Source organism: Cervus canadensis, chromosome 14 (genome assembly GCF_019320065.1).
Source record: "Cervus canadensis isolate Bull #8, Minnesota chromosome 14, ASM1932006v1, whole genome shotgun sequence".
Taxonomy (NCBI): domain Eukaryota; kingdom Metazoa; phylum Chordata; class Mammalia; order Artiodactyla; family Cervidae; genus Cervus; species Cervus canadensis.
This window is the reverse complement of record NC_057399.1, coordinates 9,722,110-9,749,316: the sequence shown is the minus strand read 5'-3', so window position 1 is coordinate 9,749,316 and position 27,207 is coordinate 9,722,110. Positions and strand designations below refer to the sequence as shown.

General features: G+C 46.6%; 1 protein-coding gene and 1 non-coding gene across 3 annotated transcripts in view; both read left to right on the top strand.

Annotated features, from left to right (window-relative positions):
• The window catches only part of GALNT12 (polypeptide N-acetylgalactosaminyltransferase 12), a 33,081-nt gene extending 15,975 nt beyond the window's left edge, over positions 1-17,106 (top strand). The window contains exons 4-10 of one of the 2 annotated variants that reach the window (XM_043486961.1): positions 757-942; positions 2,143-2,260; positions 3,960-4,136; positions 6,184-6,315; positions 9,740-9,853; positions 11,865-12,011; positions 14,088-17,106. In XM_043486961.1, the coding sequence (XP_043342896.1) occupies positions 757-942; positions 2,143-2,260; positions 3,960-4,136; positions 6,184-6,315; positions 9,740-9,853; positions 11,865-12,011; positions 14,088-14,228 (1,015 nt within the window). In that variant the 3' untranslated portion in view covers positions 14,229-17,106. The remainder of the gene's footprint in view (positions 1-756; positions 943-2,142; positions 2,261-3,959; positions 4,137-6,183; positions 6,316-9,739; positions 9,854-11,864; positions 12,012-14,087) is intronic. The other variant, XM_043486962.1, reaches the window with a different exon arrangement.
• Positions 9,998-10,188, top strand: LOC122453405. The gene has a single exon (XR_006273037.1). It is a non-coding gene; the product is annotated as a U2 spliceosomal RNA (small nuclear RNA).
• Positions 17,107-27,207: the final 10,101 nt, after the last annotated feature.

Below are 27,207 nucleotides of genomic sequence, written 5' to 3'. Positions count from 1 at the left end.
ATTGTGGAGAGAATCCCTGAAGCCTGTGCACAGGCTGATGGCTGCAACGAGAAACTGTCACATTTTCCACTGTTTGTAACGTTTAATCATAAAGAAGATTAAATGAAAAGTATAGCTATAGTTCCAGGGTCTCTGCCAGCCTCTTACAAACATTCTGTTAGGGAGTCCACATTAGCCCTCCAAGTGTGTATTATTGTTTCAGAGGCAACAGGCTCTTGCGTGGTTAAATGGCAACACTAATGTCACACAGCAAAGAAGGGGCAGGATTAAAATTTATTTGCTAGTTCCAAAGGAGACCCTTTGGTCTGGGTGCATCTCTGTTCATAAGAAGATAATTATTTCTTGACTTGAAGATGTTTCATTGTGATTACATGAAGAAATCTCTTACAGTCTTGAGAAACTGAAAGTCTGCTTTCTGTTTTAAAAGTTAGCTTGGATTTTGACATTGTGACTCTCACAGAAGGACTCAAGTTTAACCAGAATATCTCTAGACGGAATCAGAGTATTAAAGCTATGGGACTTTACACATCAGGGCTAGAATCCTTGTGCCCGCCCCGCCTCCGCCCAGCACCCCCATGGTGTTCACCTGTCGGGGCTGACCTGGCTGTAGACGCCTGGAGCAAGAGAAGCAGGCCTTTCTCACACAGGCGTCCCCCCTCTTAGCGGAAGGCTGAGGAGCTTCAATCCTCAGGTCCCCTGGTGGTCCTCCTGCTGCCCAGACCTGGCAGAACATTAGGGTGTTCTGGTTCTTTTCAGGATCCATGAGAAGGAATCTGCAGTGGTGTGCCCTGTGATTGATGTGATTGACTGGAACACTTTCGAGTACCTGGGCAATGCTGGGGAGCCCCAGATCGGCGGTTTTGACTGGAGGCTGGTGTTCACGTGGCACACGGTCCCTGAAAAGGAGAGGCTCCGCATGCGGTCCCCCATCGATGTCATCAGGTCGGGGGCTGCTACTTTGGGTGCCTCACTGCGTCTGGCCAGCTTGCCAGTGAAGGCCCTCGGGAGGGGTGGTTAGCTGTTGCCTCTCCTTTCATTTTCCAGAGTATTTGTTTATCTTTGATAAAAATCTTTGCTATACATGTGGATTTTATATTGTTATATATATTTTAATAATTTTGGTAAGTATGTATAACATAAAATTTACCCTCTTAACCGTTTTTAAATGCACAGTTCACTAGCGTCATACACATTCACAGTATTGTACAAGCATCACTTCTATATATTTCCATAACTTTGCCATCACCCTGGGTTGTTGTTGTTTAGTCGCTAAGTCATGTCTGACGCTTTGTGACCCATAGACTGTAGCCTGCCAGGCTCCTCTGTCCATGGGATTTCCCAGGAACGAATACTGGAGTGGATTACCATTTCCTTCTCTAGGGGAATCTTCCCAACCCAGGGATTGAACCTGGGTCTCCTGCTTGGCAGGTGGATTCTCTACCACTGCATCACCTGGGAAGTCCTGTATAGAAACTCTGTACCCATGAAACAATACCTCACCTTCCTCCCCTCCTCCAACCCCTAACTTCCCATCTCTGGGTTTCCCTCTTTTATGTACCTCATATAAGTAGAATCACACAATATTTATCCTCTTATGTCTTATTTCTTTTCCTTAAGAAGAATCTTTCTGAGCAGTGCCGCCCAGCCTGGCTCCTGCCATCCTCTCAGAATTCGGGCTCTCGCCTCTCATCTCTGTCTGTTGTCTGTGCTCCTAGAAGTTCAGGGGTTTCACTCACCCTTAGGCCTTTGGTCATGCTCCTGTCTTCTCGGAGAACCATTCATTCCTCTTCTGGGCTAAATCCCCTTTGTGCTGCAGGCCGTGCCTCCTCCGAGAGGCTCAGCCCTGCCTGCCTCCGTCCCCATCTCGTGGCTTCTTCTGTATTTCCGCAGGGTCCCAGGTTGACCTTAGTCACCCACAGAGTTCTGTGTTGCCTTGTGAGGTGTCCACGAGCTTCCCCAGGGCAGGGGCTATGGGGTAGGGGCTGTGGGGGACATCCAGCTGCTGGCCCAGCTTAGCTCCAGGCTAAGAGAGCGTGAACTTGGGGTGTGCTTATGTGAGTGAATGGACTCAAGGTTTCTAGTAGAAACCAACTGTGATGATTTCCTGCTGCTTACCTCGAATTATGATTCACATGCTTCTAGATCTCCAACGATGGCTGGTGGGCTGTTTGCTGTGAGTAAGAAATACTTTGAATACCTGGGGTCTTATGATATAGGAATGGAAGTTTGGGGTGGAGAAAACCTCGAATTCTCCTTTAGGGTAAGTATAGTCTTCTGTTCCCACTTGTTCTTAACCTGTTTTTGTCTCTCTCTGGGAACGGTGGCTTTGGTAGGAGAGCCTGGTGGACTGTCCCTCTATATTGGCAGTCTGTCCAACAATCCCGAAAGAATACAATGGCACAGGCATCCTGTAAATACTCTTAAAATACACATTTCGTAGATTTGGGGCTGCTAAAGGTCTTGGGAGTTACCTAGTTCTCTTACTCTACTGAGGGAGGGATGGCGGGTGGAGGGGGAAGTGACTGGCTCAAGGTCACTCAAAGAGTGCGTGACAGATCCAGCACTTAAGCACAGGCGCCTGCCTCCTGATCCCATGCTTTGGAGCCTTGATGGGCTTGACTGCTTGATAAAGTCACCTATTTATTTGGCACGTGCGTGCTAAGTCACTTCAGTTGTGTCCGACTCTTTGCGACCCCATGAACTATAGCCCACCAGGCTCCTCTGCCCATGGGATTCTCCCAGCAAGAATACTGGAGTGGGTTGCCATTTCCTTGTCCATTTATTTGGCACAGTGACTTTCAAACTTTGACACATATGAGATTTGTTAGGGAAACTTGTTAAAAAGGCAGATTCCTATGCATGGTCTCTGGAAAGTCAGATTTGATAGACTTACAGTGGGGAGTGGGTGTCTGCATTTTGTAACAAGCCCATACATTGCTTCTGCTGTGTGTGACACACAGATGCCCCTTTGGGAAAGCGTTAGCATTCTGGGGGATTTCCTAGTTAACTGAATCTTGCATTTTTAAGTATCAAAGCCTTAAGTCGATGTTCGTGCTTTTAAATGGAAAATTTTCAAATTGAGGAATATCTTATGTGGTTTGCTGCTTTAAAAGAATTAATAAATAAAACTTTGGCCCTCCACTGAGGACTCACGCCTCCTCCCCATTATAAGCACCAGATGGCAAACCCACTCCAGAACTCTTGCCTGGAAAATCCCATGGACGGAGGAGCCTGGTGGGCTGCGGTCCATGGGGTCGCTAAGAGTCGGACACGACTGAGCGACTTCACTTTCACTTTTCACTTTCATGCACTGGAGAAGGAAATGGCAACCCACTCCAGTGTTCTTGCCTGGAGAATCCCAGGGACGGGTGAGCCTGGTGGGCTGCCGTCTATGGGGTTGCACAGAGTCGGACACGACTGACGTGACTTAGCAGCAGCAGCAGTAGCTACCTTTGGTCATATGTCCATGAAAAGGCTCCAGATGACTGTGTGCTGAGTTTTAGGGTGTGCTTTTAACACTCTTTCTGCCTCTTCCCTAGGTGTCAGGCTGCTCTGCCTGCCTCTAGAAGCTCTTCCTTTCCCCCTTCCAAACCTCTCTTCTTACTTGCTGCTTTCCTATCTTCTGTGGCTAGGAGACCAGGTAATCGGCCTGTGCTTTACCTAGTAAGTAAGTGAGCTCCCAGTGAAGTCCACTGTGGGTGCTCCTAGCCTTCGTGCATGGACTTTGGGGTCTGGGTTCCGATGGCTTATTTGTCTTTGGGGCTGTTTTCTTGCTCTTTGACTGCATCCTGTGTCCTGAATATCCCGGGGACGTGGCCCCCTGCCTCATGGAGGGTGAGGTCTTGGCAGTGTTCGCCATGACCTCTGTGTGCCGAGCCTCCTTGCTGTAGGCGTTGCGGGCCAGCAGCTCGCGCCCCGCTCAGCCCCGTCACCCCGCCTCCTCCCCGCTCTGTGCGCAGATCTGGCAGTGCGGGGGGACCCTGGAGATACACCCGTGTTCGCACGTTGGCCACGTTTTCCCCAGGCAAGCTCCCTACTCCCGCAACAAGGCCCTGGCCAACAGTGTCCGCGCAGCTGAAGTGTGGATGGATGAATTTAAAGAGCTCTACTACCATCGCAATCCCCAGGCCCGCCTGGTGAGTCCCCCTGCACACCCACACTCCTTCTGGCTGCATCCAAACAAAAGCAGCTGATTCTGGCCTCCTCCTGCAGTAGATCTGGTTCGAGAAATAGAGAGGAAATCAGGTGCTCACAACCCAAGAGGAAAACTGTATTCCTTCACTTATAATAAACAACAGACAGTTGATTCTCACTCCTCACCATAATTATGCTCCATACGGTCACCGAACCACAGTCACTGAATTTGGGACTGACTACTTAGCCATTGATCATGGGGGAAATACAGGATTAGGTTCCTGCAGGCCTCTTGCAGATAGACATTTTTATCAATGGATCTATACATAACTTGGTTTTTTGTGTGCTTCTGCTTAAATAATCTATTTAACGTATACTGTTGATTGGTTGCATTGAGCTCACACCCAGGTGAATCTCATCTGACACACCTCTTTTCTCCCTCCAACACATCACGGCCTTGCCCTCGGAACACTAGACAGCCCTAACTACTCTTGGGGGCCATTTTAAACAGTGGCGTCACCAACACAGTACAGAACAGTCTGAAAACCATGGTGCTGAATAGTAAACAGGACACTTGCTTTCAGGACGAGAGCTGAGATATAACCTCAGCTGGGAATGTGCACCCTGGGGGACTCTCATATCTGAGAATGACCGTGAAAGTGTGAAGATGCCGCAAGTATTGATTTGAGTGTTAAAAATAACATTTTAACAGAGAGCCCCACTGCCACTCACAGGCCACCCTCCGCACACGCCGGGACGGGGCTCCCACTGACCTGTGTCCATGTAACTAAGGGGCCATGTGGCAAGACAGGAAAGTTGGCTCCAAGGCCTCTTTCCTGGCCACTTGATGTAAGTCTCTTCTTGTGAATCTTTACAGCGGTCCTTCAGAGTAACTTGGAGATTTTCATTTTGTGGATGAGAAAACTGAAGTTCAGAGAGAGAGTGATTTGAGGAACTTGCCCAAGGGCTCGTTGCAGATGTGGGAGAACTGGGTCCACTCCAGCGGCACGCTCTCTGCTCTGCGGAGCCCGTGGACACCCACCTTGACCTCCACTGTGGCCTTTCTCTGCCTCTGGGCTACAGGGTCACTGCTTCCTCTGTCTCGCCCAAGGCTGCAGGGTAGAAATATCTGCTCTTCCCTGTCACCCAGTCTAAAACCCGCAGATCGATCCCTCTTCCTGAGGGTTCCCAAAGAGTAATGTGTTAGAAAGAGGGGCACTCATGCACCTTTTGTCTGAATGCCCCGTGGCAGAGTGTTGAAATGGATATTTGGTTGAAGATGAGGACACAATGACTCTCATTGAAAAATGAACTTCTGGAAAGCAAGCAGAAACGAAATTTTACTCAGACTTTTTCCTTATTGTTATCATTTTGTTGAATATTTTAACTTGTCAAATTTTAATCATTTAACATCATAACACAGGGACCGTCCTATCGCTGCCTCAGCATTGCTCTCATGGTTGTCCATTTCTGTGCTAAATAGATGCTTGCTTTATTTGATTATTCAAAAATTCGTAATCCTTGGTTTTGTCCATAAAACAAGTATTTATCATTGTAGCATTTTGCTCTTACTATCGGAAGAATATATTTAGACTTGAATAGATTGAGCACATGAGAAAGTTTTCATTCATAATTACCTCTAGAATACTTACCTGTGTTTAGAAGTGAGTGCTCAGGTATCAGTGGTTAAACTATGAGAACACTGTGACCTACGTGTGCGCCTGACCTGCCGCTGACCTGTGACCACAAGGACCGGGGATGCCCGTGCAGCCCCTGGATTCAGCTCCTGACCCATCAGCAGGGGCTTTGCGTCCTTCCTCCGGCACCTCGCCACAGCCCTGCAGCGAGAGCAGCTGGGGACGTCATTGTTCGGGCAGCAGGATCTCCCACTGGGGTGCTGCCACGCTGTCTGAGACCGTTTCTCGTCCTCTCTGTCCTATGCAGGCCCCGCACACAGTCGGTGCTCAATGAAGGCTTCCTGGGTGAATGAAAGTCTTTAATAGGAAGTGCTGTGCCTTGCAGGGGCTCACCGTTTTGTCCTTTTCTCAGGAGCCCTTTGGAGACGTGACAGAGAGGAGACAGCTCCGTGCGAAGCTTGGGTGTAAGGACTTCAAGTGGTTCCTGAATACCGTGTATCCAGAGCTGCACGTGCCCGAGGACAGGCCTGGCTTCTTTGGGATGGTGAGCGAGCTGGGCCTATGCTGGGCTGTGTGCTCCCGGCCTCCAGGAGTGACCGGGCCTCCTGAGTGACCAATCCTGCAAAAGAAAGGCCCCTTTGTGGGGACAGCTGACCTCTCTCATATGCCTCCCCCTTCTCATCCGGTGTCCTTCTTTCTCCCCTTGAGTGTCTGGGCCTCAGGTCCAGAATGTCAGCACTGGAAGCATCTAAGTGTTGGTGAGTACAGCCTCCTGTTTTACACATGGAAACTGAGGATCAATTAGTGTTTCCAAGTCTTTTTTTAAACTAACTCCTTATCACATGACTTCAAACTTCAATAACTGGACCAGTTACTAATTCCCAACTCAGGGATCCACAAAAGCCATAGTAAGGAAGAGGAGTCACTTCTGTTACTTCAAAAAACCTAGAAGAAATATTGGTGGGATGAGGTCAACTAACGTGTCCAGCACCTTTGGCTCTTGCTTGGAACTCCACCAACTCAGGGAGGCCTCCTCGGCTCTGTGGTATTCATCAGAAGAGCTGGTGTTCCATTCTGCAAGTTTTGATAAATGCAAAGCAGGGTATTTTTAGTTTTCATTATAAAAATGTTCAAACATGCAGAAATGCAGAGAGTGGTATAATGAACTCTGTCCCTGAGATTCTGCAATTACCAAGAAGATGTTGCCTCTTTTGCATTCCCTTTCCTCTGCTCCACCCTCCCATTGACATTGTGACCCTGAATAAAGTTAAAGATTCCTTTGAAGCTCTATTTATTTATAGAATATATTTCACTAAGGAGGTATAGTCAAACACACTATGCTCTAAAATCATTCTTTAAGTCTATCACCAACTTGATAGATTTAGCTTAATTAATCTACTAATTAATTAATTAGTCGAATAAAGTTTTAATCTTTAGGGGTTTCTCCCTTTTCTTCTTCTTTAGTTTTTTTGTTTTTTTCTTTCTCTCCAGATTCTGTAGTAGACCAAATCTTTTGAACACAGGGACCTCATCTGAGGTTGAGATCCTTTGGTGGTCAAGAGTGCCAACTTGGCTTCATAACATTTGAGCTCTTTTAAACCTAAGATGCCCTGATTATTCACCTCTCCTGTTCCCAGGCTCCTTCACAAAGTTGAGGGACCTCAGGATCATGGAGGTCTGTGTTTTATGAGCCAGTGGATTATGGATTCCTTCTTTCTATGTGGCTGAGTCTTATTCCCAGAACCAGGCTAGACAAAGGTGGACAAGGGCCAGGGCCAGAGTGGGGTTCAGAAGAAGCCAGTGAAGGTTCTTTGAAAGTGAAAGTGTTAGTCAGTCAATCATGTCCATTCTTTGCGACCCCATGGACTGTAGCCTGCTAGGCTCCTCTGTCCATGGGATTCTCCAGGCAAGAATACTGGAGTGGGTAGCCATTCCCTTCTCCTTAGGATCTTCCTGACCCGGGATGGAACCTGGGTCTCCTGCATTGCAGGCAGATTCTTTACCAACTGAGCCACCAGGGAAGGTTCCTTAAACTCTCCAGAAAGGGATTTGGAAGGTACTTGATGCTAGGAAAACTCGAAGGTGGGAGGAGAAGGGGACGACAGAGGATGAGATGGTTGGATGGTATCACTGACTCAATGGACATGAGTCTGAGTAAACTCCAGGAGTTGGTGATGGACAGGGAGGCCTGACATGCTGCAGTCCATGGGGTCGCAGAGTCGGATACGACTGAGCAACTGAACTGAACTGAGTTTCTCTCTGGAGGCTCCTGGAAGGGAGGTTGGAGCATGGAACCTTTCGGGTCTTTTTGCTCTTAGAATGATTAAAGGGATTTAGATCCAAAAGTACCTTAGAGATGACCTTAGATTAGAGAATATTGAGTGATGGAGAGAGCGCTGGACTTGGAGTCTGAGGTCCTGGATTCAGGACTCAGGTGTCTCCACTTACATGTTGTCTGACCTGTGTGCAACCACTGGCTCTGTATTATACTGTCCTTGTGCTCCACACTGGTGGACTTCTGATCTGAGAAGTGCCAGGTCTCCTAACTGGGGTATCCTCTGAAGATAACGTAATATCAGGAGCTCTTTGGTACCCAGGGCTTCCGAGGTGGTTTTATTTATTTATTTTTTTTATTTATTTTTTTCCGAGGTGGTTTTAGTGGTGAGGAACCCACCTGCCAGTGCAAGAGATGCAAGAAATGCAGTCTGATCCCTGGGTCAGGAAGTGGGAAATGGCAACCCACGCGAGTATTCTTGCCTGTGAAATTCCATGGGCAGAGGAGACTGGTGGGCCCAGTCCTTAGGGTCACAAGAGTCGGACAGGACCGAGCACACACTTGGTACAGATGTGAGGGGACAACTCAGCTATGCTGGACTAGTAAAGAAATAAGGCTGCACTGACGAGACATGGGAGAAGGCAGTGGCAGCCCACTCCAGTGCTCTGCCTGGAGAATCCCATGGACAGAGGAGCCTGGTGGGCTGCGGTCCATGGGTTCACTAAGAGTCAGACATGACTGAGCGACTTCACTCTCTTTTCACTTTCATGCATTGGAGAAGGAAATGGCAACCCACTCCAGTGTTCTTGCCTGAAGAATCCCAGGGACGGGGGAGCCTGGTGGGCTGCCGTCTGTGGGGTCGCTAAGAGTCGGACAGGACTGAGCGACTTCACTTTCACTTCTCACTTTCATGCATTGGAGAAGGAAATGGCAACCCACTCCAGTGCTCTGCCTGGAGAATCCCAGGGACGGGGGAGCCTGGTGGGCTGCCGTCTATGGGGTCACACAGAGTCGGACACGACTGATGCGACTTAGCAGCAGCAGCAGCAATGAGACATGAAGCAGTGTGAGCTCTCAGACCATAAAGATTTCATCTCTCTGCTCCTCAAATTTATCTTCCTGAAATGTTTATGAATCATATGATATCACTTAGATATGGAATCTTTAAAAAATGATATAAATGAACCTATTTACCAAACAGAAATAGAGTCACAGATGTAGAAAACAAACTTAGGGTTACAGGTAGGGAGAGCAGGGGAAAGGATGAACCGGGAGATTGGGATCGTCGCGCAGTTACTATTGTATGTATAGAACAGATAACTAGTAGGAACCCGCCATAGAGCACAGGGAACTCTGCTCAGCGCTCTGTAGTGACCTAGACGGGAACAGAAACTGAGAAAGACTGAATAGACGTGTGTGTGTAACTGATTCACTTGGCCGTGCGGCAGAAACTCACACAATGGTGTGCGTTAACTTCACTCCAGTAAAAATTAACTTTAAGAAATGGGGGTTGTGATTCCTGCCTACGGTATAGAACGGGAAGCACGTTTAAAACTAGAAATGGGAGGGGCTCTCAGCTCAGCCTGGTTCTTCAGGCCGCCGCTCCTGTCCCTCTGTTTACCTGTCGTCACGGCCCTGGGTGGAATCTGCTGTGTGTAAACTGGACCAAATGCCGCCTTTATGTTTTGCTTAGCTCCGGAACAAAGGACTGAAAGGTTACTGCTTTGACTATAACCCTCCCAACGAGCACGAGATCACAGGACACCAGGTCATTCTGTACGGCTGTCATGGGATGGGTCAGAACCAGGTAGGGGCTGCTGCGTTAACAGCTTGACCTTCTCAGGCTGAAGGGCAGTGGACGGCGGGAGGCCCTGTGCTCAAGGGATCATCGGTGTGGGCCTTTAAAGAGGCAGATGAGGGGAAATCTGTGTGCTTTTAAAACAGTTACTATATCGCTTCTCGGCCTTTTGGCTAAGATCAAGTGTAGTATCTGTTCTTATCAGTTTAATATCTGATACGTCCTCTATCTGAGGGCAATATATTAAATGGATTTTTGGGATTAGGAGTTGGAATAGGAGCTTGCTCTGTCCACTCCACGCATCGACCTGGTATTGCAGTACTTCCAGGAACGGTGTACCCCGCTCTGGGGGGAAAAATTAAAAAAAAATGAAACAGTTAATATGTGATTTCTTGTTATAAAGGTAATATATGCTCATCATAGAACATTTAGGAAATATAAAAAGTAGAAGCAAGTAGTAAATGACAAGACCCAGAATGACCACCATTATAATTAAGATATATTTACTTCCCATCTTTTTTAATGCATGACCTTGGGATTATGTATTTTAAATAGTTGTTGTAATATCTACATGTTTATAGTCTATCATGTCCATTACTTAATCATACTTTTCGTGCCTTGTTAGACATCCTTTGAGAACATCATCCATAACAGCCTCTTGGTATTCCTTTGTTTGACTGTATTAATTACTGTTGAGGAAACCAATTCCTTCCTCCCTGTTTTTGTGATTATAAATAACCCTGCTGCTAACATCTTTGAACAGAAAGAAAAAATGAAGGAAAGCAAACAGATTTGCATTTCAGATGACTTATTCAGAATTAAATCTTACATGGAATTATAGGATTTGATATGTAGCGCCACACTGCAAAGCAGTTTTTAGGGCGGTTTCCTCAGTCAGGGCCCAGGTGGATATGTCTGGGTTAAGTGCTCAACTGCAAGCTGGGCAGGGAAGCAAGACCTGGAAGGTCTGAGAACCGGAGCAGGACCCTGGCCTGAGGAGCAGGCACACTGCGGGGGGGGCCAGGGAGGATGCAGGAGAGAGCAAAGCGTTGGTTTTAGGCATTCAAAGCCTGCTGTCCTGAGTAAAGTGTCAGATACTGGAGATGAAGGGTGGGCCTTCAGATTCTCCTCTCACCTGGAGTCACTCCAATTCCGTTTAAATATTAGGCCCCATTATGGTCAACAGTAAACTTTCATCATTCAGACCTCTACAGCCTTAAATTTTTCAGGTTCTTCTACCCCTTTTAGAAAAGCTCTCCTCAAAGCTGGTACCATCAGCATCACCTGAATTCCCAGACCCACCCCATCTAGTCTTGACTGGTTTTCGGGGGAGACTCGTCTGAGAAGCAGTGCTCCATGTGCCTCAGGAACCTGTCACCTGTGTCAGACTCTCCTGGAAGCAGGGGGTGGAGCGGGGTAGATGGGCAGCTGCGTGTCTTGTTAGAAGTATGAAAGTGCAGCTCCTTCGGCCCCATCTCAGACGGAGGGAATCCTCATTTCCTCTCTGGGACCAGGGCCCTGAGTCAGCATTTTCCCGAGGCACTGAGGGTAAGGAAACCGTTGCTCCGAAGAGCAGGTCCTCCCGTTAGCCGTCCTCTGTCTGCTGTGTCCAGCGCTTTGTGGTCTCCAAGGCATGGTTGCATCCCCTTTATTTCGTGGGAAGGAGGAGGAAAGGACTGCAGAAAAGGAGGGGAAGTGGCTGGTCAAGGCCCCAGATACCCCTCAAGGTCTGGGACCAGTCTCTTTCCTGCCGTTCTGCACCAGCCCGGGGTTAGGCACAGCAGGTGCGGGGTGACCCAGGCCATCCCCACCCTCATGCCCTTGGAAACGAGAAGGGCTCCTCTGTTCACGTTGACTCCACACTCCTCCAGAGGTGTACAGGCTGCTCCGGGGACACAGGCTGGTGTTAGGACCCCAGCACCCATGCCCCGGTAACCCCAGGTTCTCCTTCCTCTTTCTAAAGATTGCCCTCTTTGCACATCAGAGGCTAATTGGTGCATGTTGGCTACTCCATTTCTAGTTTTTCGAATACACATCCCAGAATGAAATACGGTACAACACCCACCAGCCAGAAGGCTGCGTGGCGGTGGAGGCAGGAACAGACGTCCTCATCATGCATCTGTGTGAGAACACCACCCCAGAGGACCAGAAGTTCATCCTTCGGGAGGTAGGTGGCCCTGCTCACGCCTTCCTTCTGTGGCTCCCCATCCCGAGGACTGCAGAGGGGTGCTAGAGGTAGAGTGAGTCCCTAGTGCGTCTCAGGGATGCGGCCCCTGAGGAGACCAGGCGCTTCACAGTGAGCCCGAGGGTCCTGTGGCCTCCGGCGCCAGAAGCCCTGCCCTTCTTTCCTCCCTGTCCGCCCCTCTCAGTTCTCCTGTCCCCCTTACGCCTTGAGCTGTCGCTGCCTGGAATAGGAAGAGGCACTGTCCCCGGTGTATTTGGAGATCGCTTGGGGTTCAGGGGTTCAGATGAATGAAACAAACCTCCAAGTGTAAGGACATGATATTAGACCCAAGATTACCACTCCCGTTGTCTAAGGCTCATCTTTCCCAGCTCTAAAGTGGGGATAGTAATCGAAGCCTTATCTACCTCTAGTGAAGAGTAGATGTGCGGCCAGAAAGAGTCTTTGGAAACTGTAAAGCTCTACACTGTTAACTTGCCATGCAGTAATGAAGATGGCCTCTCTGATGGAGTTGGTTCTCCATCAGTCACTGCTCCAAATCAGTCACTGCTGGTTTGGAACTGGGAGTTATTTCAGGTCTGAGAGGCACCACCTCCTCCACGTTTGTAAGAGGCTCATGGAGGGACTCATACATCAGTCATATCTAGTGACTCACTAAAACGCACTTGAGGACATAAATCCAAAGAAAATAATTCAAAAGAAAGAGTTAGTTCACTTTTATCTCCATGAAGAGCTTTCATTCCCAGCCTGGCCCCAGGGATGGAAAGATCCATCTGTACTACTTATAAATGAATTAATTCTAATTAGACATTAGAATATGTTTTATTGTAGAAAATGTTATGATCAGCAATGAAATTCTCAGGTTTCCTGGAAAAGCCAGGCACTGTAGTGCTATGTGATACAAAAAGTAATAGGGAAAATATTTCTGTTAACCCCAGAAGTTTTGCCCTTCCCTTCTTTCTTCCAACAGGAAGCCATTGTAAGACCTCAAAGAAGAGTAATGCAAGGTAGAAATCACGAAATGGGTTTGAAATGCCATTAAAATTTTATCTTAAAAATCTTAAATTTCAGTGAACGTTTAAGCAAGTTTCTTTAGAGGGGTGTGAGGAAGGATGCTTTATTTGTTTACTTTCACATTATTCTGAAGGCAACTTGTGAACACTTTTAAGGGCTTCCAGATTAATATTATTGAGCTTACAACAGAGAGAGATGGAGGGAAAAATAAACTCCGGAAACTGGGGAGAGACTTGGTAAGTTAGCTCAGCAACAGTTGGGGATAGAGGAGATGGAGAGGACTAGAGCGGGCCCCTGTCCTTTGGGGTTTGGAGGTTGGCATCGTTTGCAGGCCCTGCTTCCTCTCTGGTGCCGTCTCCTCACCCAGCTGGTCTGTGGCTGAGCTGGGACTAAAGCCAAGTCCCCTCGTTCTCCACTTAAATACGGGAGAAAGAGGGCTCCAGAGACCTAAGAGACGTGGAAGAGATTAATAAAGGACCTTTGGACCTGATTACTCTGAAGGGAAAGAACATCAGTAGGGGTGAGATAGGGTCCTGATCAGGTGGCGCCGCGATGAAGAATCACCTGTCAATGCAGGAGATGCAGGGGACACAGACTCAGTCTCTGGGCTGAGAAGATCCCCTGGAGTGGGAGATGGCAACCCGCTCCAGTATTCTGGCCTGGGAAATCCCGTAGGCAGAGAAGCCTGGTGGGCTACAGCCCACAGGGTTGCCAAGAATCTGCCCTGCCTGCACACACACGAGGGAGGAGGTGCAGGGTCTGAGCGATCCCAGAGAGCCAGCAGGTGGCACCATCGGCCCTGACGGCGGAGCCCAGGACCCCCGAGGCGCGCCCGGGACAGGCAGGCGTGACTCACTCTCCGCGCGCCGCCTCTGTGTGCGCAGACGGTCGTGGGCTGCCTTCGTACCGGCAGACACTTACTGCTCAATAAGTATTTCTGAAGTGATAAAAATCACCCTGAGCACTTAACACATTTTAAGGAAAAGGTACTTTCTCAGGAATTGCTTGTAATGCTCTTGAACACACAATGTCTATCATCTTTTGTAGGATGGTTCTTTATTTCATGTACAGTCCAAGAAGTGTGTTCAGGCCGAGAGGAAAGACGTGAGTGACAGTTTTGTACCACTCTTACGAGACTGCACCAACTCGGATCATCAGAGATGGTTCTTCCAGGAACACATGGTGTGAAGTGTCACCGTACGACCGAGCCCATCAGGGTAGACGGGGGAGCCGCTGGACTGTGTTTAACAGACACTTAGAAGCACAGAGACAGACCCACCACACGCTTGGCTGCTCTTCGTTTTATAAGGAAATCGTTTTGTGATTCATGAAACGAATGTTGGCTTTAGTAAAAATGTGAATAACAACTCGTATTGATTTTGAAAACTAAAATTGTTCCCAAATACCCTGTTTTCAAAGGGTAGTCATAAAATGTTAACTCTTGGTACTTAGAGAATTAAAAACTTTACCTATTTTTCTATCAAGATGTATTTTCTACTGTCATGTCTTTTTATTCCCCTTAGCAAAAAGGTAAATGTTTTATTTTGGTATTTGAAAGGATCCCCAGATATGAAGACGTCTGCTTGGAGAATCGACTCATGTAATGTACTTTGCATAAACTGACAATACCTTAAACATTGGGTTAGATTTTTCTCAGTATAGGTGTGTGGACACTGGGAAGATACTGATTCCTTCAGGTCCTTGAGATAATCTAGATTTACTTAATTAAGAATGCTCCTTGGTTATGTGTTGCTGCCGTGGTCAAAACTGCTGTTAAAGTTTATGTTAGCCAAAGAGGACTAACCAAAGCTGAAATTTCAAGGGAACAGTTTGACATAGTGGGGTAATATAAACTTCCACCACACAGAGTGGGCTTCTGACAGTGCCTAACCGTGGTATGGATGGCGACTTTAGCAGCCACCAGGATGACTTTAAAACATGTTCATATCATTTTCAATTTTCATTACACGTTAGTGTCAGGGAGAAATTTAATGCTCTTTGTGAAATTCAGTTTTCAAATTTGTTCATTAATAATAATTGGTCACTGAAATCCATATTGGATTTTGTGCTGCAGCAACTGCCACAGTTTCTCTTCATAATTACGATTTGTGAACAATTCCAGATCTATTGATATTCTGAGATCTTGTCATCTTGATGAAGTCAAGAGGAGTGATTAAAAAAAAAAGCAAGAGCATTGCTAAACTTTGTTTTTGCAATCAGTCAGATGTGAGAGATGAAGACACATGTCTTCAACTGATGAAAAAGCATCAACTTTCAACTTTTGTCTCAGGCTCTTTTTTACATGTTTCCCTCTGAGAGATCCAGTTTAACAGTTACCCAGGAACAAATCCAGTTGACCTGGCTTGGATCAACCTGATGCATCTTAACCACTCTGAACTTCACTTCATCTGTGAAATGAGAATAATGAAAGCAAGCTTGTGGGGTAGTTGCAAGGACTAAGTAAATAGAGCAGGCTGGGACTTAGCTTAGTCCCTGGCATGCAGTACGAGTTTATTAAATTTCCATTTTCATAAATGCACTTTATAAAATGTGAAGCACAATAAATATCAATAGGAGTTTATTCAAAAATATTAAATAATTTAGTTGTCTTATCTTTACAGGATTAAGTAGCTCCTCCGCAGGCAGGAATGCAGTATGAACTCCTTCCAACACAGCTTACTTCTCCTGTGAATGTAATATGCTGTGGGGCCAAAGCATCCCTCCTCCATTGGGGTAACTTATGAAATGGGAGATGCACTCCCAGCCTGCAGTGGAGGTGAGATGTCTTAGCTTGCACCTTCTCCCCCGCTTCCTGCAGTGTCCGTCCCAGCTCCACTGAAGGGGAGCCGGCCCCTCCCAAGGTATAGGAAGACAGTTCAGGCAGCCAGAAAATGAATGCCAGTCAAACGCATCGTGAGTGCTGGGAGGCTACACAAGTATTTTTGTGTGTGTTCACTGGGCACTGATGGTAATTAGCTTTGCTTGAAAAGTCATCCCTCTTACTCTCGCCAGTGGCTTCTACTTGGTAATTTTTAGGGTGGAAGAACTAATAAAAATATTCAGGGTGTCAAGGAAACTATTTTCACAGACCGGAAGACAGTTTTCAATATTTTTAGGGCGGTTGCCTTGTCTGGCGGATGAGGAGTCTCGGCCTGGGTGGGTCTCCACCCGCCCCGCTGCAAGTGTGGGCCGGCCTCCAGTCCTGGTGTGTGGAGTCGGGTCCTGGGTCCAGCCCCAGGGCGGGTCGGTTGTTTCACCTGCCAGCACTGGTTTCCTCATTTGCACAATAGGGATAACCATGTCCTCTGTTATGTTCTTAGTTATATTTTTAAGTTACATTTTTTAGTGGTTGCCCTAAGGGATTACATTATGCTTCCTGGATTTATTGCAGTCTTCTTCACTCTTAATATTGTGTTAATTCCCATAAAATTTAGCAAATTTGTAGCAGTATAGCCCCTATCTCCTCCCTTGTGCTATTATGGACATATATGTGATAAACTCAGTAACAGAGTGGTTTGCCTATTGTTTTAGTAAGACAAAAAAAGAAAAACTATGTATGTACAAAATACAGTCTTTTATGTTTACCCACGTGATGTGCCGCACTCCATGCTCTTCATTTCTTCCTATAAATCTGAGTAACCTTCTGGGATGATTTTCTTTCAGTATAAGGCCTCTCTTTGGAATTTCATCTAGGATAGGTATGTTAGCAATAAATTCTCTGTTTTTGTTTATTTGGGAATGATTTTATTCTGATTTCCAATTTTGAAAGATAGTTTACCTGGACACAGAATGCTAGCCGACAGGTTTTTTTCTTTCAGCGCTATGAATTTGGGGTTACACCACTCTAATGTCACCATTGTTTTGGATGAGAGCGCATCCATTAATCATTTTGCTATCTGTATGTGATGAGTCGTTTTTCTCTTGCTGCTTTTAAGATTTTCTGTTTGTCTTTCAACAGTTTAAGATATGTCTAAATGTGGTTTGTATTTATTGTACTTAGAGTTCATTGAGCTTGGAATGTAATTTAACATTTTAAAAAATAAATTTGGGAAGTTTTTAGCCATTATTTCTTCAAACATTTTTTCTGCCTGTCTATTCTTCACATTGGGTAATTTCTGTCTTTAAATTCATTGATTTCTTCTCCCAACTCGAAACTGCTCTTGAGCTTATGTAGTTATTTTATTTCAATTATTTTTCAAATCTGAATATCCATGTGGTTCTTTTTGGTAGTGTCTGTTACTGCGTTGAGATTTCCTAAATATTGACTTATTGTTAGCATGTTTTCCTTTAGTTCTTTGATTTTAGTTTTTTTAATTATTTGAACATGCTTTTAATAGTTGCTTTGATACCTTTGTCACTTAGCAACTTAAAACATTAAATGTGTTACCATACAGTTTTAGCAATTCATGTTGTCCCCAATAATTCACATCCCTTCTACATGCAAAGTACATTCATTCCCTCCCAGGGTTTCCAGGAGTCTCATCTTATTTCAGTGTGAGTTCAAAGTCCATATTTCTATCATCTAAATCTAAATCTCATCAGAAAAAGGCTAAAGTCTAAATCAGGTTCGGGTCCTGCTGTGGCTCCTGGGCATCATCTCAGCGGGCGCAGCTGCTGGGACGCAATTGCTCTGGAGACTCGTTACACTGAAGAGGCCGTTTATCCAACCCAACACTCCCGACATACAGCGGTGGGAAGGAATAGGGTAATGTTTATATCCTGGCTCAAAATAGAGGAAAGTCAAAAGGAAACACAGGTCCATAATGGTTTTGAAATCAGGTAAGTGTTTGACTTCTTGATTCAGTTTCAAGACCTGGGAATAATCCTCAGGGGCTCTTGGCTCGCTCTTCTGGGGATGTGGTTCCACCTTCTTGTCATCCTTCCTATTTTATGACAAGTAACACATCTGCCGTGGAGTAGTTTTCTGAGCCTGTTTCTTGCCAGTAGAATTTTGGGTGTCCAGCCATCTCTTCCTATATTCTTCTTTTTCTCTGCTCCATTTAGTCCAAGCTGGCAGTATTTCTGCTGAGATAATCCTCAAGAACTTGGTGAGTCTTGCATGGATTCACTGCTTTTCACTCCACTCGACAGAAGCCACACCCACAGATTGTTTCAAATAAATCCCCTTTTTCTCTTGGCCTCCTATGTAGATGGCTGGGCGATAATGACCTTAGGCTTCCTGGGTGCCCCCGGTTTAGTCGAGAAGATCCATGACGTGCACACGCTCTTAATCTCTTAGAAAGGTCCTTTGTGTGACTGTGACCTTTTGATCTTTCTGAGGTCTTAACGAAAGATTGAACAGTCACATACTCAGCCTTTTCTCTGTGACACATTTTCAGCGGTCATTCTGACTTTTAGCATCTTTTGCCAACTGGAGAGGCTGAAAATTTTCCTAAATAAATTAAGTCCTGCTTAATTTTTGTGTTATGACTTCCTGTCAATCTCTCTTCTCTTGCACTTTACCATAAGCAGCAGGAAGAAACCAGACAGGATCTTCAGCACTTCTTGGAGATCTCCTTCGCTGTAGAACTAGGTTCCCTTAGCTATCTAATTAGGTTCATCTCTTAAACATTCTTCATAACTGCCAGAGACAATCTGCCAAACTTTCTGCCACTATATAATATGGCTCTTTCCGCACTTTCTAATAACATGCTTCTCACTTCCTTCGTAACCTTCAGCAGCAATGTCCTCAACATTTATATTTCTACTAACAGTCTGATCAAGGAAATTTAAGCTTTCTGTATCCTGGCCTGCAGAATTCCTCCAGCTTCCTCTTCCTGCCCAGTTCTAAAGCTGCTCCTACATTTTAGGTGTTTGTTATAGCACATCTCACTCACAGGTACCAAAATCTGTGTTAGTTTTCTATTGCTGTGTAATGGACTGCCCCAAGCAGAGTGGCTTAAAACAGCGCAATCTATTGTCTCCTGGTTCCCGTAGGTTATAGTCTGGGCATGGCTTAGCTGAGTTCTCTGCTCTGGGTCTCACTGGGTGAAATAAAGATGTTGACCAGGGCTGCTGTCTCAGCTGGGACTTGGGCTCTTCTTCCAAACCCACTGTTTGTTGGCAGAATTCAAGCCCTCGAGGTTAGGACTGAGAACCTCAGTCTCTAGAGGTCACCTGCTGAGAGACTGTCCTGCTGGCTTTGAAGAAATCAGCTGTCATGTCATGATGGGCCATGTGGTTAGGACCTGAGACGGCCTCTGGGAGCTCAGAATGGTTAAATTCATTTTGAATTTGAATTCTGGAAGCAGAGACTCATCAGTATGATTATTCCACTAGTAACGATGTAGACAGTGCAAGTGCATTTGAAACTCTGGTTCAGGGATGCCCGTATCAGATGCCTACTTACCATTCCAGGAGCTTCGTTTTTGAAAACGTGTAAAAATTCCCAAGAACCTAACCCTTCATTGCATGATAGTCTTCTTAAGTGTCAGTGGGGAAGGATTTGTTTTATTTATATGGGTCAATTCTGAATGTATATTAAAGTTCAATTTTCTGTCCTGACTAGCTTCCCTTTTCTCCTCCTATTAAAGCAGTGCTTTTCAAAATTTAATGTTTCTGAGAATCACTTGGCATCTTGTCAAAAGGTAGATTCAGATTCAGCAGGTCTGGGATGGACCTTGAGAGTCTGCATTTCTCACCAGCGCCCAGATGGTGTCAGCGCTGTTGGTCTATGGGTCCCATTTTGAGTAGCAGGTTATTCAAGAGAATAGGAAGGTCCTGGCTGGCTGGTCACTGGTGTCTCTTCTCGGGCTCACACTAGGTGGGGGTGTCAGCTCAGGAGATACTGCAATGCCTTAGCTGTGGCCATGTCTGTTGGTCTAAAAAAATCCTCCTATCTTGGGTCCCTGGGGTGCAGACCTGGATGGCACCCAGAGATCATTCTGCGCCCTGTGTAGCTGACGGAGTGGGGATCGAGGCCCATGAGGGGGAGGGCTTTGCCTGAGATCACACAGCAAGTTAGGGACAGCATTTTCTCTGTCAGTACTTTTCATTCTATATAGCAATCAGTGTTCTAAATTTGGGCTGGGTGTGTTTTCTTAAAGTGTTAAATTGATACTCTTAAAGATCGTATCTTCAAATATTGGCTTTGCTATATTAAATTATAAAGGAAAGTTAGTTTCCTATCTCGATAAAAAGTTCTAAAGACGTTTCTGCGTGGTTTGTTGTATCATAGCCACAATGTTTGTTTAGCAAGTAGAGTTGGAAATGCTAAGCCTCTTACAGTCTCCTAATGTTTGTGAGAGTCAATGCACTGCACATCAAATTTCTCACTTATATATAACTTCAGAGTTTCGTTTTCAAGAGTTTTATTTTGTTCAATCCTGTAAAGTCAACTGAATGAGCATTGCTGTCTCCTTTTCATCATCAGTAGCTGCTGCTGAAAATAATAATACCATGAGTTGGGCAGTGTTCTAAGCACTTCATGAAATGAGCTAATTTAATGCTGTAAACACCCAATGAGGTAGGTGTTGGTCCTCCCCTTCACTCTTCCCAGCACCACCCTCGCCCCCAATTTAAAAGTGAGGACACAGGCTCAGAGAGTGTGGGAAACTTGTCTAAGGTCACACGGCTAATCAGTGGCAGTGCTAGAATTGAACCCAGAGAGTCTTACTCCAAAAGTTCAGTTGTAACTGCTGTGACCTGCTGCCTCCTGAAAGGGAGGGGAGGCGACTTGCCCAAGCCAGGCGGCTCGTAGGCCCTGGCCACAGCGCTCCCCTCACTCTTAGTCCTGTTACTGCCGGTCATGGCCCGAGAATGAATGAAAGTCTGTCCTGCTTGGAAAGTACAGAGGTCACGGAAGAGCCATGTCTCTGGGCAAGCGCCAAGTCGGGCACAGAACCAGGGACAGAGCCCCAGGCCCAGGCCGGTTCCTCCAGGGGCCGTTGTCCAGGGGGAGCTCCGTTTGGCCCACACTCACACTCTGCCCTCTTTCTCTTTAAAACAAGGCAAGAATGGGAAGGCGGGACTTGGGGAGGTGGGGGGGAGCATTTCTTCAAGTTTCCCCTTTGAGATTCTTGCTGCAGAGCCAGGAGGCCCGAAGTACATGGCCAGATCCACACGCTGCCCCCTCCAGCACTTCGCCGTTTTGGAGGGTTTAACGCCTGTCGGACTGAGAGTTGGGTCCCATCTGCCACGTCACGATTGCCCTGTGAATCAGCTCGAACCTTCTCTTACAAGGCAAAAGTCAGTGGAACTGATTGCTCATCAGACTGTCAGGATGGTTATTTCAGTGTCCTAAAAGGAAATTGCAGATGGGTGTGACTATTGGGCAGCTCTGGTTATTAATTCAAGAGTGATTGTAGAGCACCACTGGCCTCAGATCGCAAGCTGTTAGAAAAGGAAGCAAGTTACTGGGTTATAGAACTTGCAGGGACGTTATAAGTCATGTATTCAACTCCCTCCCAAGCAGGATTTCCTTTTCTTCCCCAGACAGCCCTAGCTTGTCCACGGCCAGTGGGGGCATGTGCCCGCCTTCACAGGCCATCCGTTGTGTTCTTGGATGACTCCTTAGGAAGCTGAATCTGTCTCTGTAGCTTCCTTCTGACTCTGGACCCCCCTCGGAGGCCACCCAGTGTGTGCTCTCCCTGTCCCTCAGAGATTCAAGGAGAGAGGTTATGTGTCTAAGTCTTCTCTGCTCCAGGCTGTCTGCCCTCCCTTCCCCAAACCATCGTTATGGGATGTGGTTTATACTGGAGTTCTGGGAGGGAGTAAAGATAGACGTTTGCATTAAACCTGCTGCATTTGACTGGAGGTCGAGGCTCCATTCCCTGGACTTCCCTGGTGGTCCAGTGGTTAAGCATCTGCCTCGCAGTGCAGGGGACGTGGGTCCCACCCCGGTCGTGTAACTAAGATCCCACGTGGTCCAGAGAAACCAAGCCCACACACAACCAGAGAGCCTGGGCCCCGCAGTGAGAGGTCCCACACGACACAGTGAAGATCCGATGTGCTGCAACTCAGACCTGGAATAGCCAAGTAAATAAATTACTAAAAATTCAAAAAAAAATAAAGGACTCCATCCCCCATCCCTTCAGAGAGGTCTAGTCTAGCTCAGGCTCCCCCAGACCCTTTGAGGACAGGAAAATGAAATCAGTGGGACAGCAAGAGGGAGAGAAATGGAGTAAGAGAAGCTCCATTTTCCATGACAGGAAGTCAGTAATAACGGTCTGAAAACCATGAGAAAGCAGAGCTAACGTGTTATTTGAAATTCAGAGGCAAATACTGGAAGAAATTGCTGGAAATGTTGAGAGGAGGGACTGTCTTGAGAACCAGATCTGGGTGGGGTTGGGGAGGAGCAGAACTGGGGACTGCTGATTTTATTATAAACCTTGAGTACAATTAGGCTTTTTAAGCTAAGTACATGTACTTAAGCTAAGTATATTTATTGAAAATGATCTTTAAAAATTCTCCCAAATGGAGTCTGACCCCAAAGTCTTTGTTAGTAGGGAAACAATTAGGGACCTAGGTTTGTCTTTATTTAGCAGCATTTGTGTGCGCGTGTGTGTGTGTGTGTGTGTGTGTGTGTGTTCAGCGGTAGACACTTATCCACAAAAGAGGTCAGGATATGTAGAAACATAGACCTGGATATAAATTCAGTCTGGTGAACTTGCCAGCTTTGTGACAAGTTACTTAACCTCTCTGAACCACAGTTCCTCGTCTATAAGTAGAAGCAGGGCTAGGACCTGACTCCAGGGGGGCATGAGGATTAAGTGAGATGAGGCAGGCTGAGGACACTCTGAAGAACAGCGGCTTCAGGGACCATTTCCTGGCCAAAGATTTTTTGTTGCTCAAGCCCAGAGATATCCCTAGGACCAGAGAAGCTGTCAGAAAAGCACATATCTCAGCTCCCACTGGCAGAATGTTTGTTCTTCATGAAAGTCCTGGATTCAGTGCCTTGTGGCAGAACAAGCAGGAGCCCTTAGTGGTCCCCAGACCTCCTTCCCTCTCCATCCTCAAGGATTTTAACTTTTTAACCCTTCTGTTGTAACAAGTTTATCTCCAGGATAACATTGAATCCAAAGCAGCAGGGGGTTGGGGATTACTTTAGTCCAATCTCTTTGCCATAGAGTGGGGGCAGTGGTCCTCAAGAGGGGTCAGGGAGGGGCCAGGAATGGGCCCCCAGGCCAGTTCATCCTCTGTGCCTGCGAGTAGGGGACAGAAGCATGAGCCTTGGCTGCTCTGCAAAACCCTAGCAGGCCACGGGCTTCAGAAGACTCGAGAGCTTGTCCCGAGATGGACTGGGCTCAGCTCACTCCTTTTGGAACCAGAAACTGAAGCGAAATAAAACTGGTTTTTCTGGGTCGGATTCTGGACTGTTCTGGGAACTGGTCTGCAGAACAAATTGATTTATGGGGATCCAGCTGTGAGGAGTTGAACAAAACAGGGCTCGGAGGAGATACACTCCAGATGTGGCTTCATTAAGGGCAAGGGTGGAACAATGGGGTTGAAAGACTTCTGAGGTCCACTGGGCCATGGAGACTTCAAGAAAGCATGGCCAAAGGCCTGTGGCTTCCAGCTGCTGATTTCAAGCTGAAAAACAGCTTACAACTCGTTCTGTCCAACCTCTTGAAACTACAGATGGGGACCCCGGGGCCCAGAGAGGGAAGGGGCTCACCCAGCATCACACAGTGAGGAGAGACAAGGCTGGGACCAGACCCCACATCTGCTGCTGCCGGTTCCAACATCCGTCTCATCACCCGCCCCTTCCTTTTAGAATCCAGCCCAAGGTTGCTTTCTTAGTCAAAAGTTGAGGGAAAGCTTAGTTCTGCCACACTCTGATGGTGAGTTGCCCCGAGAGGAGACCAGGCTGACACTAACGCTGGCGGGGAGGAAGCTCCCTCCCCACCTCACTGGCTGCTGAGACCCCGGCAACACCTTCTGCTGGAGCAATTGGTCCCTGCGCTCCTGGAGCGGGCCTCAGCGGTGCGTAGTCAGGTGCCCATTCCGCTGTCAGATGTCAGGTCCCTCAGGGTGAGGATGGGACACCTTCCTGCTGCATTGTCTGTATTGGGAATGGATTTCAGTTTTTTGAAACTTGGAAATGAGATTCACATTTGCAGAATCTCAGGTCAGTCTGATCTCCTGTTGTCCTACAGCATTCCTGACATATCTCTTCTTTTTTATGAAACACTTTATTTTTTCCAGAATCAGTTCAGTTCAGTTCAGTCACTCAGTCGTGTCCGACTCTTTGCGACCCCATGAACTGTTGCACTCCAGGCCTCCCTGTCCATCACCAACTCCTGGAGTCCACCCAAACCCATGTCCATTGAGTCAGTGATGCCATCCAACCATCTCATCCTCTGACGTCCCCTTCTCCTCCTGCCCTCAATCCCTCCCAGCATCAGGGTCTTTTCCAATGAGTCAGCTCTCCACATCAGGTGGCTAAAGTATTGGAGTTTCAGCTTCAACATCAGTCCTTCCAGTGAACACCCAGGACTGATCTTTAGGATGGACTGGTTGGATCTCCTTGCAGTCCAAGGGACTCTCAAGAGCCTTCTCCAACACACAGTTCAAAAGTATCAATTCTTTGGCGCTCAACTTTCTTCACAGTCCAACTCTCACATCCATACATGACCACTGGAAAAACCATAGCCTTGACTAGATGGACTTTTGTTGTCAAAGTAATGTCTCTGCTTCTTAATGTGTTGTCTAGGGTGGTCATAGCTTTCTTCCAAGGAGTAAGGGTCTTTTAATTTCATGGCTGCAGTCACCATCTGCAGTGATTTTGGAGCCCAGAAAAATAAAGTCAGCCACTGTTTCCATTGTTTCCCCATCTATTTGCCATGAAGTGATGGGACCAGATGCCATGATCTTAGTTTTCTGAATGTTGTTTTAAGCCAACTTTTTCACTCTTTTCTTTCACTTTTATCAAGAGGCTCTTTAGTTCTTCACTTTCTGCCATAAGGGTGGTGTCATCTGCATATCTGAGATTATTGATATTTCTCCTGGCAATCTTGATTCCAGCTTGTGCTTCTTCCAGCCCAGCGTTTCTCATGATGTTCTCTGCATATAAGTTAAATAAGCAGGGTGACAATATACAGCTTTGACGTACTCCTTTTCCTATTTATCAAAATATATATGCTCAGCTGAAAATTTGGAAACTGCACAAGAATATAAAATCATTTAAGTCCTCACAACCTGAAGACAGCACCATTTGGAAGTTTTTCCTTCTAGCCCTTTTTCATTATTGCAATTCCTTTGATTTGGCTGAAATTGGCTCGGTATCAGCTTTTGCCAGATGAATGCAGTTCTGTACTTTGGGGAAATGTAGAACTAGTCTCCTTCCTCTGCCTATAACAAGAGGGCAGATCAGTCAGTTCAGTTCAATTGCTTAGTCGTGTCCGACTCTTTGCAACCCCATGAATTGCAGCACGCCAGGCCTCCCTGTCTATCACTAATTCCCGGAGTTTACCCAAACTCATGTCCATCGAGTCAGTGATGCCATCCAGCCATCTCATCCTCTGTCGTCCCCTTCTCCTCCTGCCCCCAATCCCTCCCAGCATCAGGGTCTTTTCCAATGAGTCAACTCTTCACGTGAGGTGGCCAAAGTACTGGAGTTTCAGCTTCAGCATCAGTCCTTCCAATGAACACCCAGGACTGATCTCCTTTAGGATGGACTGGTTGGATCTCCTTGCAGTCCAAGCGACTCTCAAGAGTCTCCTCCAACACCACAGTTCAAAAGCATCAATTCTTCGGCGCTCAGCTTTCTTCACAGTCCAACTCTCACATCCATACATGACCACTGGAACAACCATAGCCTTGACTAGACAGACCTTTGTTGGCAAAGTAATGTCTCTGCTTTTTAATATGCTGTCTAGGTTGGTCATAACTTTCCTTCCAAGGAGTAAGCTAGGTGATGACAATACACATCCCCAGATTCTTCCCTCCTCTAGGAGAAAACCACAACTCCATTTTATTTTATTTTATTTTTTATTTTTTCAATTATTTTTATTAGTTGGAGGCTAATTACTTCGCAACATTGCAGTGGGTTTTGTCATACATTGACATGAATCAGCCATGGAGTTACATGTACTCCCCATCCCGATCCCCCCTCCCACCTCCCCCCCCCGACCCGATTCCCCTGGGTCCTCCCAGTGCACTTGGCCCGAGCACCTGTCTCATGCATCCCACCTGGGCTGGTGGTCTGTTTCACCATAGATAATATACATGCTGTTCTCTCGAAACATCCCACCCTCGCCTTCTCCCACAGAGTCCAAAAGTCTGTTACAACTCCATTTTAAATGCCAAGGTTTTTAACAGTATGATCCTTGCCATTTATTAAGAGTGCACTACTTAAAAGGCACTATAGTGACTGATTTTCATACATTGTTTAATCTTCACAACAACATTACAAAAGAGGTATTTTCTAGCTCAAATTTACAGGGGAAGAAACTGAGACTCAGAGAGAATGGGTCCGCTCTGAACTAAGGGGAATCAAGTTCAGAGAGATTACCACCTCCTTTAATCTGGTCTTTTTATCTTTATTAATATGACCTTACTAAAACTGCCCATCTTGAATGCCAGACCTGCAAAGCAAGCCTTTACATTTGTTTCTGATAAATTTAGCTCCTTCATTCTGGCCCGCAAAGACCGTTTTTTTTCCCCCCCTCGTGACAGTTTCTCTGATGCAACATGACTCATGTAAAATTCCTAGCAATAATTTAAAAAACAAAAGAAAAGAAAGCCCGCCTAGCACAGAGCATTCACCCAGTACCTGTTGCTATTATTATTACACAGGATGGGGACACTGTTTGTTCGGTTCCCTGGGTTTCTCTCTTGCCCACAAAACACAGAACAATGTACTAAAAGTAGCATCGTGCTAAGGAGGGGCCCATCCACCAAGGTTGTCTCTGAGGAGGCTTCAGAAGCATCCTTCCTTTCCAGCTGTTGGCAGAAACAAGAAGCCCAGAAGATGCTCCCTTGAATGTGGGCCCCTCCACCCCACACCTGACCCCACCCTTCGCCTGGAGTCTCAGCATCCCACCCGTCAGCTGGTGCGGTAGGTCTATCCTTGGTGGGAAGACCCCCTCCCTGCCACCAGCCCCCTCATCCAGACACGGCAGCCTGCCTTGCTGCTACTCCTCCTTCTGGTCCCTCTGCAGAGACATTCCTTTCAGAGGGGTGGAGCTGTCAAAATGGATTTTAAAATATGGGTTGTATTTTAATT